Source organism: Colossoma macropomum, unplaced genomic scaffold (genome assembly GCF_904425465.1).
Source record: "Colossoma macropomum unplaced genomic scaffold, Colossoma_macropomum, whole genome shotgun sequence".
NCBI classification, from domain to species: domain Eukaryota; kingdom Metazoa; phylum Chordata; class Actinopteri; order Characiformes; family Serrasalmidae; genus Colossoma; species Colossoma macropomum.
In genome coordinates, this window is record NW_023494809.1 from 18811183 (window position 1) to 18826126 (window position 14944).

The 14944-nt window shown below is 37.6% G+C and overlaps 1 protein-coding gene across 2 annotated transcripts in view; it reads right to left on the reverse strand.

The window, feature by feature from the left end:
* Positions 1–14944, reverse strand: part of arfgef1 (ADP-ribosylation factor guanine nucleotide-exchange factor 1 (brefeldin A-inhibited)) — a 95768-nt gene that overhangs the window by 16035 nt on the left and 64789 nt on the right. For both annotated transcript variants that reach the window (XM_036558578.1, XM_036558577.1), the window contains 14 exons: positions 13345–13546; positions 13066–13177; positions 10625–10830; positions 10430–10514; positions 9965–10130; positions 9385–9536; positions 8782–8910; positions 7440–7598; positions 6765–6909; positions 6233–6323; positions 6108–6148; positions 5794–5963; positions 5439–5590; positions 828–1000 (listed from right to left, as the gene is read on the reverse strand). In XM_036558578.1, coding sequence (XP_036414471.1) covers positions 828–1000; positions 5439–5590; positions 5794–5963; positions 6108–6148; positions 6233–6323; positions 6765–6909; positions 7440–7598; positions 8782–8910; positions 9385–9536; positions 9965–10130; positions 10430–10514; positions 10625–10830; positions 13066–13177; positions 13345–13546 — 1983 coding nt within the window. The remainder of the gene's footprint in view (positions 1–827; positions 1001–5438; positions 5591–5793; positions 5964–6107; positions 6149–6232; positions 6324–6764; positions 6910–7439; positions 7599–8781; positions 8911–9384; positions 9537–9964; positions 10131–10429; positions 10515–10624; positions 10831–13065; positions 13178–13344; positions 13547–14944) is intronic.

Below are 14944 nucleotides of genomic sequence, written 5' to 3' on the forward strand. Positions count from 1 at the left end.
GTAATGATCAGTCTATACGTTCAAACTTGAATTCCTCACTCTTATAACTATGTACTACACATCAGTTTCAGTAGTTAATTCTGAATAATAAGTCTTAAATGATGACTGAATGGTAAGTATGGGGTTGAGGGGTTATGTCTGAACAAATGTTGAAAAGGGATTAAAAAGAATACAATTACTAATCCCATGATTGCATTTTTCAAGTTTGGCAAAAAGTCATGGTTACGTTTACCTGGCATCAACAATGTGGCAAATCAACTGAAATGGCTTAGCAATGCCAGGAAGAAAACCTTCCTGTCAAAAGTTTAGGGTCACCTTGCCCTCCTATGATTGATTTTCACTGTTATTATTCAATTAAGTAAGCAATTACTTTTTAACCATAAAGGAGCCATTTTCTTATCCTTTGGGTGTATTTAGCTTGAAAACAAAACTTCATGTTCATTAAAATGTCTTTTCTTCTTAGTAGAAGCAAGTTCGTCCTAACTATTGATCTGTTTTTTTAAAAGCGTTGACTGACACTTGGCTAAAAGTTGGTTTAAACACCTGGAAGGTCTGAGAGCATCACAACAAGGGGATAAAATGATGGTATTTTGTCATGTGTTCCTTCTGTTTTTTTAGCTTTCACAAGGCTGTTAATGTAAGGCTGATCTAAACAGCTTTCTATTTAATGTTAAGTTATTGCGAGTTGACAAGTGTTTATTTATCAAAAACACTTTTAAAGCCTAGGTGTCTCCAGACTTCACAGGCTGTGCTTTGTTAACAATGTACATGTATTAATTAAATGTTAATTCATTATAAATAACAAAAACATGCAGTTGGTCACTTACTGACGATATGTCCAGTGGTTTGGAACGCCAGTTCCACGATGCTCTCGTCCTGATCGGACGCTGCCAGGTGGAAGACAGAGAAGATGTTCTTCCAGCCTGAGCGGATATTTCCTGCCTGAGAGTTCACCATTTGAGCTATGCAACGGACCACCATGTCCCTGATGGTGGGCGATCTGCACAGATGCAAACAGAAATGTGTCAACAATACAAACACCACTGTCAGGGTAGTTATGCAAAAAAAGTAATCCATTACAAATGACTAATTATATCTCTCAAACTGTAAGGGGATAACTAATTACTTCCTGAAGAGTGTGATCTACGAGAAGCAGCTAGTTATGCTGATTACAATCAGGAAAACTGAGAAACTAGCCAGTAGAAACTAGTAGTAGAATAAAATGTGAAGCTTACAGAGCTGATCCTGAATGAAAGTCTGGCCTGTTTAGGTGAGACTGGGTCTCTCTCTTTTTTGGCACAGGGATCTTTACCCATCAGTTTCATCTTAGTGTGATTTGATGCTTCAACAAATTGTTTGCCGTTTTTATGTTGCTGCTCATATTCACAATTCAAATTGCACAGTCATCTGCCACAGCTAGCACATGCACACAAAATCCAAATAAGTAAATAAATAAATAAAAATACATATCCATATGATACTAATTAATCTCACAAAATTAATGTTATCTAAGAGATACAAGTTATGAAAGTAATGAAATTCTCTTCATTAAGTTAGTAATTATAACGTGATTATAAGAATTTAAACAGTGACAGTACTTAGTTACAGTTTTGGGGACATGCAGAAGAAACATTTTGTAATATGGGTTGTGGTTTAGACTCCTTCACCTGAGCGGATGAATCTGATGATAGCAAGTGATTGAAAGAGAATTCAAAGAGAACTCCGTCAAAACTTGGTGAAAGATGCATCTTCCGAGGATGTAAGTGAATTATCTACTATTGTCATTGTATTTTCTTCGGCATATTATTGATTTTGCATCTGAGACCTAAACACTGACCCAGACCTTTTTTTTTTTGAGTCTGTACGTGTGATGTTATTACATAAAGACATGGTACCAAAAACTCCAGTGATATGATACCTGAAACCTCTGACTTGTAAATTATTAATTCAGGCTTTACAGGGCGACTCACAGCAGCGCATACACATCCTATTTTGGCATGCTTTTTTCCCCTCCTGACTCAGCAATTCTACTTCTTTCAAATTTAACCACAAAATCTTACATAGTGCGGCTTTAAGGACTACTCAGAAAGTTTTTAATTTTTCTATGGGGTGGTAGTGCAATGCACATTTACCTTAGGACATCTGTTTAAGTAGAAGATATCTATATACATAAAATACACAGATGGGAGAGGCTGCTCAATTTATGCACAACTTACTCCAAAAAACATGTAATTTAGCCTTTTTATTTGATTCCCCTAACCATCCACATAGCAGTCTTAAATAAATGGATTAGCATTGTCATTAGCTTGGGAATTAACAGCCAATTGTCAACATCACCACATAAATCAAACTTTTTCAATGTCATTTACCATGTTTTAACATTCAGAGTCATATACTTGAGGCAGGGCAATACATATCGGCTTGATTCGAACCACAGAGAACACAGAATATGACCTGTCAATTCACACAGGGTTAATTTAACCCGGGGTTGTACTTACTGTTTCTTTTAAAGCGGGTAAAGGCAGTGGAATCTTTAAAAATGTGGGCCAGTGCACTCTGACTGAGATGGCACATTCTAAAAGACTAAAATCCCTAAGAAACAACAGCAAAAATAACATTTCCTACTTAAGTCAGCAACAGCTAACACATACAGATAAGCTCGTTTTACCCTCAGTCCAAAGTTAAGGTCTAATCACTTTTGACATTGGCCTGTGTGCATGTGTGAGTGTGGGCTTGAGGCAGAAACGACTGCTTGCTGTTTAGGTTTAATGACCACCAAACTCTGCAGGGTGTGTGTGGCCTCAGACAACCTCTCTTCACAGCTGCCAACAGATGGGTGAGGTGATTTTACCAACTCCAGCCAAATTCTACAGCTTTATACCATACATGTCAGAACATGTGGAAAAAGATCTGGAAAAAGCGAGAATATACCTAAAACTTGCTGCTTGCTTATGTAACTGGTTCTACACTAAACAAATGAAAGGGTGAAAATCAAGTAAAACTACAATTTATTTACAAACCAGACATCTGAAGAGTTTAATGCCTCTTAAATGACATGAAATGAATATATGATACAATCATGATCTATATATTTTTGAACAAAACTCTGCCATTCCTTATTCTCACTATGTAAAGGGATAAAGTAAAACAACAGCATAAAATAAAATAAAAAAGTAAATATTTGCTGTTGTATCTCAAAAACATTACTTTTATATAGAAGAAAGAAAATCTTAACATCTATTTATGACAAATGTTAATGTCTCAGTCAGGAACCAGACATCTGAATTGTTTAATGTCTCTAAAGAAAATATACCTACCTCACAGAAATATATTACATAAAACATTACAAAAAATTGTTGATGCCTGAGACCCTGTTTTATTATTGTTTTGAGAAAAGGTTTTGGTGCAACAAGTAGTTTTGATAATAACAGCACTCTGCCATCCCCTATTCTCCCGTATCACTATGTACTGAGATAAAGTAACACAATAGTATAAATTAAAATAAATCAAAACATGTGTTTGCTGTTATATCTCTAAAAACACTACCTTTATATAGGAGAAGAAACAATATTTACATCTGTTATCATCTAACGATGACTTTCTGATGAGCAGAATCAGAGGCAGTGTTGGGGGTAATGCAGTTCAAAATAATCAGATTAAGTAGTGTAGAACACTGCTGTTTACAATTTTACATTGTTGTTTACATTCCTAGAATTACAGATACTGATTTAATTAGAATCTCATCACTTGCATTATTTATAATTTTCATTTGTACATTTAAAGCACAAATCTTCTGTTATCTGCGGCTGCCCTTTTATGTATTTTTTTTAATGCACTACCTCTGCCAGTTCACAGTTCAGAGCGACTGTGGGCAAGTTGCACAATAAGGAGGATGAGAGTGGATATTTCAAAGAGTATATTCTCAATTTCTTTATTTATTTTGATAAAAACACTGTAACGTTATGCCCAATCTTGAAATAGCTTTCCTGCTGTAAACCTCATCTAAAATCAGTCTATGTACTAACATGAAATCTAAAAAACTACATATGCCGTATGCATTCATGCTTGTGAGACATAATTTAACTAACATATCATTACTTGTTGGACAGCTGAAACAGTGAGGTAAGCTATATGGTATTTTATCCATAGATATTTTAATTAGAGGCAGCTACTATAAAATTATCAACTTTCTTCTGACTAGAGCAAAGGCAGGTATAGTGACATGGCTTTTAAGGATGCTTACTATTTCTTCTGAAATAAAGCACTGGGGTTTCTCTTGTACTTCTCAATTAGTACAGACTTGTTTGTGATTTACAGGGTCATGTAATTAGCAGCGAAACACATTTCCAATGAGTAATAAATAAACAAATCCTATTACAGTTTGTAAGTAGCTAGTAATTTGTAAAGGATTACTCTGAGCAAAGACACTGCGTAGTGCCGGAGTTACCCAGAATTGACCTGAAAGTCAATGTCTTAAAAAGCAATGCCTGCATCAGGGTCTGTGACACACTGATAACACCACTATACCACCATCACTCTTTATTTGCTTTGTAAAGCTTTTGCTGCAGGCAGGTTCCTGTTAATTTCATGGGGTCTCTGACTTTAGTCTCCCTTTTCAGCAAGTGAAATGAATGCTCAACTGAATTTAATTTAGTAAACTGACTTTTCCGCATTTCATTCCCCTGGTGAACTCCTTGTTGCCTCATCCCTGCATTTTAGGTCCTTGTCTTGTAGCACAGAGAATCATCCACACAATGGCAGTTCAAAGTTAAAGCAAAAGTAGCGTAGAACAAATAGATATGTTTTGACAATGCAGTGCTGCACTGCCAATATTTTTTTATTACAAGATGTGGAAGTTTGCAGAGACTGCCATACATATGTTGAGTTATGGCACTACCTCCACCATGTGTTACAGATGACTGTATGTGTTTGATTCGCTGAAGTTTTTTTTTTATGTGTACCTCACAATTGCCATGACAAACTTCACTGGCAGAGGTTTTGGATGAACAGAAGAAGTAAAAACAGACTTGAACTCACTAAACCACTACTTATGAAAGACAGCATGTCTGTAATCATTCTTGAAGTCTCTTTATGTTTCTGAAGACATTTTAATGCCACTTTATATTGAAGACCAAATTTGCAGTGGTGATATACAAAATATAAGAACATGCTTCAAAGTAATGCACCCAGCAACTCTGTAATTTCAACGTGCATGTGAAATCAAATGTCTCAAATGTCTTGGTCAAAAAGACCAAGTAAAGACTTTATTACATAAGTTTTTTCCATTTGTAAAAGATCATTTTGGACATTTTAAAACTATAAGGACCTGCAGACACTGTGGAAGATAAACATATCACTTTACTCAAAATGAAGCTTGTACTCATTGACACATTTTTTCCACTGAGATCAGGAGGAGTGTCAGGTAAAAAGACCTTCACCTGTTCTTTTTCATGATGTGCTCAAACGGCCTCAAGAAGTCCTTCTGAAACCTGAAATTGGCCAACTCTCCTTTCTCTAAAAATTTCATGGATAGCTGCCTGAGCGAATCCACAGCAAAGATAGCGACATCCTCATTGGGATTACAACCAACCTAAGAGAGAGAGGGAGAGATTTTATTACCTTGCTACCTTTACTACTTTCCACAGTGCCATTCAAGACAAACTGCTCATAAATTTGAGATGTCAAACTGCTAGTGCTTTACACTTGAAACAGAATGATAAATTTCAGATTACCTGCACTTGAAAACATTCTATCCAGCTCAGGTTAGTAGATTTGGCACTAAAATGTACTCACTTTGTTGAAATGATCTCCGATCACCTCCCAGATTCTGGACCACTGGAGCCTGATACGGCCCATGTTGTAGTAAGAAATCTCCACAATCTTCTGCAGGCTGAACATGCGAGGGTGCGTCGGGGAGGCGAGTTCGTCCATCGATACGGCACAAAGCCAGCGTACAAAATCAACTGCAAAAGCCAGAAAATGGTGTTCAACATTATTTTTTTTTAAATTATCACTCAAACACAGTTACAAGGCTATGAAAATTATAGTTATGGATATTATGTACACATACAATACACATACAATATCATTTATGTCATGATACCCACCGATAGCATTGCCATCCAATCTAGTGGATCCTGTAAATATCCTACAATAACAAAAAATCATGACAATGTTAGTAACAGCAAACTAGCATATTAAATAACAGCAGAAATGTCAAACAGCACTGTACCTGTCCACAGCCACCACAACACTTTGGGAGCTGGTTTCTCCGATGGATTCCTGTATGCTGGCAATCTGCTTTCTATCTACATTCCCCCCCACTGAGAAACAGAAGAAAACAAAGAATGGACATCTGTGGTGCAACTACACTTTATTTCATACAGATAAACAAAGTAACATTCAAACAAATCCATAAGTGTTAGCATTATAAAATGTGTGTAAATCTCTGATTTACATCACAAATTTCAATATGATTTTATCTGACTATTTTGGCATGATTAAGAACTATTTTTAATAAATCCCTGTACAAACAAAGGCGACTGGTGAAACTATTTATTTAACATATGATTTTGACATAAAAAAGTATCATTTATTTAATATAATCATAGAATATTCCAAAACAGATGCAACTGAACAGCCACCTTCAGACTGACAAGCCACCCCTTGAATTAACACCCTTACATTACATAAGAGAAGGTATACTGCACTTCAACCTAAGACTACAGTTCAGATGATGAAGCAGCGTGGACATTCGTACTGACCGAGGCCCAGGTATTCGTCTGAAGTCTGCTCTTTGGTGCTGGTGATGAGGCCCTCTTTACCCCGGACGGTTCCAGATATGTAGCGAGCCTTCACCCCTGTCCCTATGAGTTGGGCCAGCTCCAGCTGGCTAATGCACTTTAGAATCTACAGGAAATACAAATATACACTCAATCTCTGTCAGAAAAAGAGGAGTTAGGAATACCCAGGAGCGAGGTTCTTGTAGTTAGTCATATCAAAATGTTGTGAGTATTTGGTTGCAACATAAAGAGCAGACAGTTGGAGAATTGCTGTACAGTTAAAAGTAGCTTGTTGTGGGCTAGCTGCGTAGCTAGATGTGACCTCACAGAAAACGCAGGAATACCTGCTTGTGGTCTAATCATAGAGTAAGAAGTAACTAGTTATGGTTAGTTGCGGTCTTTTCATAGACTCAGCAGTAGCTAGTTGTGGTGTAATTGTAAAGTCAGAAACTGTGGTCTAATCATGCAGTCAGATACAGATAACTGTGATCTAATCATACAGTCAAAAGAAGGTAGCCGTGTATTAATCCTACAGCCAGAAGTAGCTGTGGTTCCACTGAAGAGAGAGAAGTAGGTAGTTGTGGTCTAATCACAGAGGATGAAGCAGCTGTGGTCTAATCGCAGAGTCAGTCATGGCTAGTTGCAGGAACAGCTTACCTCATGCCAGGAATTTCCCAGATAGTTCCCGTCAGTATGAGCCACTGTGATGAGGGTTTTGATAGTGTCTATGTTCTTCTGCTTCATCTCAGTGATTCCCGAGCTGGCTGTCAGCAAGGTGAAGCGAGCCAGAGCCTGCACGTACGCATCCCGCTCCAGCTGGAAACCACAGCGCAAAACATTCAGTACAACAACAAAAATAAAATCAAATAAATTTCACATTTATCTTTATTTCTGAACCCCAGCAGGCATGTAATATGTACATACATGTAAAATACATACATGTAAAAGTATACTTGAGTTGAAATTAAAAAAAAGCTGCAGAGCCGAGATAAGCTGTCAACATAGACGTAAGACATAGCTAAAACAACGATGAAGTGCCAAAAGAAAAGATGCAATGTGTGAAAAAGAGACAAAAATGAATAGAAAGCGAGTAGAGATTTGAGAGTACAGGAATGTTGCGATAATGAAGATTATAACTAAGGATACAGGGGGCATTATTTTGTACAAACTGAAGTTTGTTAAGAGATTTAGTTTGTACCATGACAAAAAGTGCAATGTCATAGTCAATCCTAGATTAAGACAGTATAGACACTCTGCATCTGGCACTGACAGAAGTACTCTAATCCTAGCAGTATTACAGAGCTGGAACAAATTGATTGTTATGAAGTTATGAGCTAACTGACTATCAAACCACAGAAGGCAGAGACATTTAAATACTGTCAATAATGAGATTTTTACTATTTGTCAAAATAAAAATAAATAAATAAATAAATAAATAATCAGAGAAAGATCTGCTTTATCCAATTTATTTTGTTTAAGCAAGTTGCTAAAGAATAAGCATTCATGTCAGATGTATTGGAATAAAAGAGTCATACTGCAGTTGTACAACAACTCAAACCTACCAGTAATTTTCCCAAGACAAAGCATATAAGTACAAATAAAAGCAAAAAGGGCCTAAAACCATACCCTGTAGAACACCTTGCTTGGCTGATCTGAATGCATCCATAACGACAAACTGAACGCCAGATAAGAATTCTTTAAACCGTGGTTCAGCCTTTACACCTTCCAGCTTGCGTGACAGACTTCAAACAGCTCCACTTCACTTTTCTGACATCTTAAACTGGATTGCTAACTAAAAAGCCAATCCAGCCAATTAAGTGCCAAATAATGACAGAACATTTAATATGATATGACAGAGGACCTTAAAAGTGTTGTTCTTGGACACATTGACTGCCCTTTGGAAATAAAAACCAGCATAATGTGTGAAAAAAAAAAAACAATTGCCAGCAAAAAATCAATAAGGTCACTCTTGGTAGGTGGCACGCTTAAGAGCTTGTACCTGAATAGTAAAGATACAGGCTATTCTGATGGCACAGCGGATACCCTCCAGGCAAAGAGAAGCCACCTCGGTGTCATCACAGTCCTGCAGGCCCACACTGAATGCTGCTAAGAACGGCGTCCAGGCCAGCTATGGAGAAAAGGTCATGCGTCATTAATGCCAACACAGGGAACTGAACAATATTCTGCAGGCTAGACAATGCATCTGGCATTCAGAGAACCACAAATAAATTCGAGGAACACATTACTGGGCATTAACCTCTTAAAGTCCAAGCTTATCATACAGTTATTTATCTTAAGTTATGTTATTCAGTATTTGCTGTGAATTATTCGATATTTAAAATGATGCTTATATGTACAGTACTGTCAAAGTCAAAGACCACCCTTCATTTAATCAATATCAAATTTAAAATTTTAAAATGGCCATTAAGTACAAGTGAAAAATGAATAACTTGTATTCAAATAAATGAAGGCCAGTCTCTGACTTTTGAACAGTACTCTAAAAAGTTATGGAAGTAAGGCATTAAAGTGTGGACCAATTCAACAGTTCTTTAAAGTTTAAGGAGTTAAAGCTTATAAATAAATTTGTGTGTGTGTGTTGCACCTTAAACATTGGCCGGACATGCTCCAAATGAGTGGCGCTGGTGAACGGAGCCTGAACATGGCTCACTGCCTCCATCAGAGCCTTAGCCGTCTTTGCCATCTGCTCCATTTCCACATTGTAAAGCAGCCGCCTTTGCTTCTCACTGGCCACACCTGACCCAGGAACATCAGCACAGCATATACTATACTTGCACTATATCATTTAGACTGGTTGACCACTGATCTTGGGACATTACTCATCTCACAGTGGGTGTAATTACGAATAATCAATTCACCACTGAACAAAATGATCTTGTTTTGCTGGTTTACTTTAACATTTAATCTGCTTAAATATGCATATCAGGGTCATGACAAATGACAAGTTGAAACAAGAGGCCTGGAATTAAGCATTATAATGAATTTCTGTGCTGTTAACAAAGCTGAAATGTTACATTCTGAGGATGATGACTTGAGAGAGATTTCATCATCTCTTCAAGCGGGTAATCTGAGATACTGATGGCTGTAAAATCGTCTTTGACACATCCATTCCAGTGCAGTGATAAATGCAAAAATGTAATCATAGCACAGCATGCAAAACTCACTTTGTTTATTTGATTTGAGTGTTAATTCCTTTGTTTCCTTCATGGATATTTTCTTCCCAGCGATTTCATCATAGATAGCTGACAAATACTCTTCGGGCAAATCTTTACTATCATTGATCCCTCTATTCATCTTGATGTATTGCTCTTTTGTCATTTTATTCTTCACCTGTCAAGCAAAAAGAGAAAAGAAACAATTTATTACATGTTACTGCTCAGGAGGATTCAACTTTCCACACTTTTTTTTGACGCTACTGGAAAGAATCTGTGCTGAAGAACACATCATTGTGTTGAAAAGGCACTGACTTTATGCCATGACATTCCAACATGCATTCACACCTTCAGCCTTCATATTATAAGTCACAGACTTCAAGAATGTATTGTCTGTCTGACTGAGGACTATGCCTAAGTGAGAAAATTGCTTTCTGAAGTCAAGAATTCAGCAAACAGACAAAGAGATGCTCTCACCTGTGGACTATGGAGGTCTGTAGTCAGCATAATGATTGAATAAGCAAGGACATACGCTGTGTCTGCACTCGCAAACAGTGTTTGCCTACGGAGAAAAAACACAAAAATACAACATATTTAAAACATGAGCTGCACTGTCTACTAACTATGCTTCATTACACTTCACTCAAGAGAGCTGAAGAGAAGCCCACTCACCCTTGGTTGCACTCTAAATATCTAGCAGCAAATTTTTCCATCAGGCGATCGATTTTCTGGGCTTCTCCAGGGAGCCGGAAGCCCTCCAGGAACATCCGCAGGGCCGACACAAAGTCTTTACCCTGGAAATCCATTTGGTCCACATAGGCATACATCACTTCTTTGTTGAAGCGATCGTTGTCTCCCAGAAACTCACCAGCTTGAATCTGTAACATGAAAGGTAAAATGGTTTTAATGTATTAACTCCATGACACAATCAGGATACAGGATAAAAATTAAGAAACATTAGATGTGTCCAGAATGATAAACAGATCAATAGAAGACTATAAAATAACTGAGAACCCCATATAACATTGTTCTATTAAATTTGTAATAAAATCAATTTTAGAAGTCGTCATATTTCAAAAGTGGAGATCAAATATGCAGGTAGATAAACATACATCTAAAAATACATTCTGGTGAATAATGTGTAATATTTAAATCCATAATTTGTAAGTTAATTAATAATTAATTAATACATTAATTAATTGAAGTTAATTAATAAGTTAATTTGTAAGAATTTTTCTACATGGCAAATGATTCCAAACCTTTGAACGGTAGACTAGCACTTCATTCATATTATATTATTAGATTTAGATCATACTGTGGGAATTTGTGCCCCGTACTTGAGAATTAACAGACGAAATTGCCCCATATTTAACATTTCTGCCCTTTAAACCATAAGAAAAAATGTCCACAATATAATATGCTATATGCTATTAATGCTTGTGCACAAGATTAATATCACAAGTTTCTTCACTAGTTCTTCAATTTCTTATTAGGTCTCCTTTTTAAGATCAAAGAGAAGAGGTCAATTTATTTGTTTTCTTTAGACTATTTAATAGTGTTTTTAGACTATAGCCTTTCAAACAAGATATCGATTGCCAGTTTCTACTGCAATTGTGAAACTGCAGCGTCAGTAACAGACACAATGGTCAGCATAAGCAGCCACAACATCCCTAGCCCCTTAGCTGACTTTCAAGCTAAAGTATTCGGAATTCAAATCTTTATTTGTCTCTATTCACCAGGCACAAAGCATGAAAATGTGCCATTTTCCCTCCTTTGATGAGCATAATGTGATAAATACACGTCTTGGCGGGTGCTCTAGAGTCTTTTCAGCAAGCTGCAGGCTTGGCGTCGAGGAGCTCTCGTTTTCAGAGCAGATGTTAAGAGAGTTCTTTTTCACACACGTCCCGGCAGAATGGAGAGACCCTCGAGGCCCGCTGATGATGAGGCTGCCTAACAAGAGCACGGCTGCTGAAAACAACACCAACACTCACCCAAAACTGTCAAGTCTTTTTGGAATGGGAGTTCGGAAATACTTGATCTTCCTTATCAAGATAAGAAGCCCAAGCGTCTAAGTGTTTTCTGTGGCAGAAATTTGAGGACTGTGATTCATGTTTTTTGTCACTGAGTATTGTTTACAGCATATTAATAGCATATATTAGTAATATAATTACTGTGCAAAGTCATAGGCATCTACGCAAGTTGTTTAAAACAAAGCAGTAAACGCTCTCTTGCTTGTAAAAACAAGCATATATAGCATTAGCATAAATAAAAACATGAATGCAGTAAATCCGAATACAAATTTCTTGTTTTCCAGAAAGTAGTAGATTTTTTTGTTAGAACACCACAGATTTGGTTCCAGATGTCTCCTCGACAGGGATGCACCAAAATTTCAGCCAAAACAATTTGGACAAAAATAAAGTTTAAAAAGAAAACAAACTGTAAAGTCCAGAAGCAGGGATGCCAGACAAAATCCATTAATTAACAGTAAAAGTATGTTTTCTCAATAAGGTTAAAAATCTGTAAAATTACAGTCATCTTATTTCTTAGAAATACTGACCTTTACCCTCATTCAACAGTTATTCAACTATTTAGTTTCACTAGTTCAACTGCTCTCTGTTGTCAAGGACACTGGATTCTATGCCACATGTAGCCCACACACTGTAATAATTTGGTAAGTTTATTTTATGTATGTTTTTATTTATTGTCAGCTTTTGTAGGTTACTGGTTTCAGTTTTCGACCTGAATTTCAGCCACAAAGTTTCATTTGTGGGCATCACTACTCCTCGGCATTACCGGAATTTATTCAATTCAATCGTCACCACAACTGATTTAATTTAATGAGAGACCGATTAGCTGAAGCAAGTATTGCATGATAACTACAAATGATATGGGTGATTCCTTGAGGTACAACACCAAAAAACATGAACACACACAAAATGAGCTCTTTTGTACTAATGATATTTCTCTGTGTTGTAATATTAGTGTTTTGCTGAGCAAACAAACATAGAAAATGTAATTTAATTTAATGTGATTTTCTGTGGTGTCAGACGTTATGCCACACAAACACATTATTTTTGTAAATTGCATTATCTGGAAAATAACCAAGAGCTTACAGAATCCAGTCTCTCCTCCTGATGTAAAAACTGAGCGATGTCCTCAGGGGTGGTTCCCAGCATGCCTTGCTCCTGCAGGTACTGGATGCCTCTCTTTGGTTTTTTGTTGAACCTTTAAAAGAGGCACAAGCACCAGTAAGTTGACACAGACTCTGGACAACAATTATTATCATTGGGTAACAGATTTATTCTTAGCACAGCAGTGACACACACACTGTAGCGGTACCTAATAAAATGGCAACTGTTTTTTTTGTTGAAGGCATTAGAAGCTTAGCTTACAGGTCAATGCCCTGCTCAATGATCTCCTTCTGCTGTTTGAGGACCTCAAACTGCTCTGGGTTGTCTGTGCCGGACATCTGCGTGCTGTAGCTGCCGATGCCGGAGGAGGCAGTGGAGTCGAGAGAGTTAATGCTCCCATAACGGTTAATGGTCTCCGGGTGCTTGGACTCATTGGACTCCTGTTCTGAAGGCTTCTCCTGGCCTGAGAGAGAGAGAGAGAGAGAGATGGGGGGCAGCAAGAGAGAGAATGGTGGAATAAGAAAGATATAAAGAGGCACAAAAAAGGGAAAAAAGAAAGAAAGGAGAGTGGTTAGTGAGAGAGATACAGAGAGGGACAAGGGAAGTGAAGGACAGAAAAAAGGAAACAAAAAAGAGACAGAGGGGGCAAGCAACATCGAGAGGTGAGGGAAAAGAGAGAGTGGGGGAAGAGAGAATGAGGTGGAGTAAGAGAGAGATTGTGAGAGAAAGAGAGAAAGGGGGGAGCAAAACAGACAGAGAGAAAGTGTAAAAGAGAGAGGGGGACAGAGAGAGAGAGGAACAGAGAGAGGGACAGAGAGAGCGAGAGAGATATGAACACGGCAGACAAAGAGACACAAAGTGTAAGTAAAGAAAGAGAAAAGGGAAAGCAAGGCAGATAAAGAGAGACAAAGCGTGTAAGAGTGAGCAAGAGAGCGCGAGAGAGAGAGAGAAAGCGAGAGAGATGAATAAAGCTGGTAAAACTCCAGGCCCCAGTGGTGCAGGCAGTGGAGACAGTATGATTCATTAGCGTTCTGGCTGGGTTGTAATGTGAGTGCTTCTGTGTGGAGGCCCTGCTCTCAGTATGAGGTCCAGAACCCATTACAAAAGGTCAGTTAGAAGCTTTTCACCTCGGAAAGAGACAAGAACCCAAAAGCAGGCGGTTTGAGGGGAGAATGTAGCAGGACAGGCCACAAGCTAAAAGCTAAAGGCTCTGCAAACAAAGCCAGCAGATTGTGTGTGCTTGTATATGGAAGACGCTGTTCAGGTCTCTGATTACATGTCGGAAACTCTCTAAAACATTCAGCATGCAGCCGGCACGGAAATCTGAGCCTGCAGGTTGCTTTCCTGTTTCCACTGTTCCACTGTAGACTAAATGTTACCTCCTCTAGAGGCACTACGAACGCTTCCCAATGGTCTAATACATCAACTTTACACAGCCACGCTATACTGAAAAAATGAATGCAATGAATGAATTAACGTAACAGGGAATTCACCCATTTTTCATAATATACGCATATTGCAATCATTAAGCTGTCATTAAACAGTGTCATTCAGAGCAGTATGAAGTGAAATGCTCTGTTCTAGAGAAACTTACAAAGTCAGAATTGTTCACAGTGGTGATAAGAACCAGACATGTTTAGAGTCTAATGCCTCTACAAGCTACATCACATAAAATGGTTATGAATACGCTGCTTGATGCAAAAGACCACGTTTTACAATAACTGTTCGATAAGGTATTTATAAAATATATGCACGGCTGACAGGTATATTGTATGTTGTAAGGCAAAATAGTATCCAAAAAAAGACCTTTTTTTCAGATTTACCACTATTTTATTATTATTATTATTATTATTGTTATTAT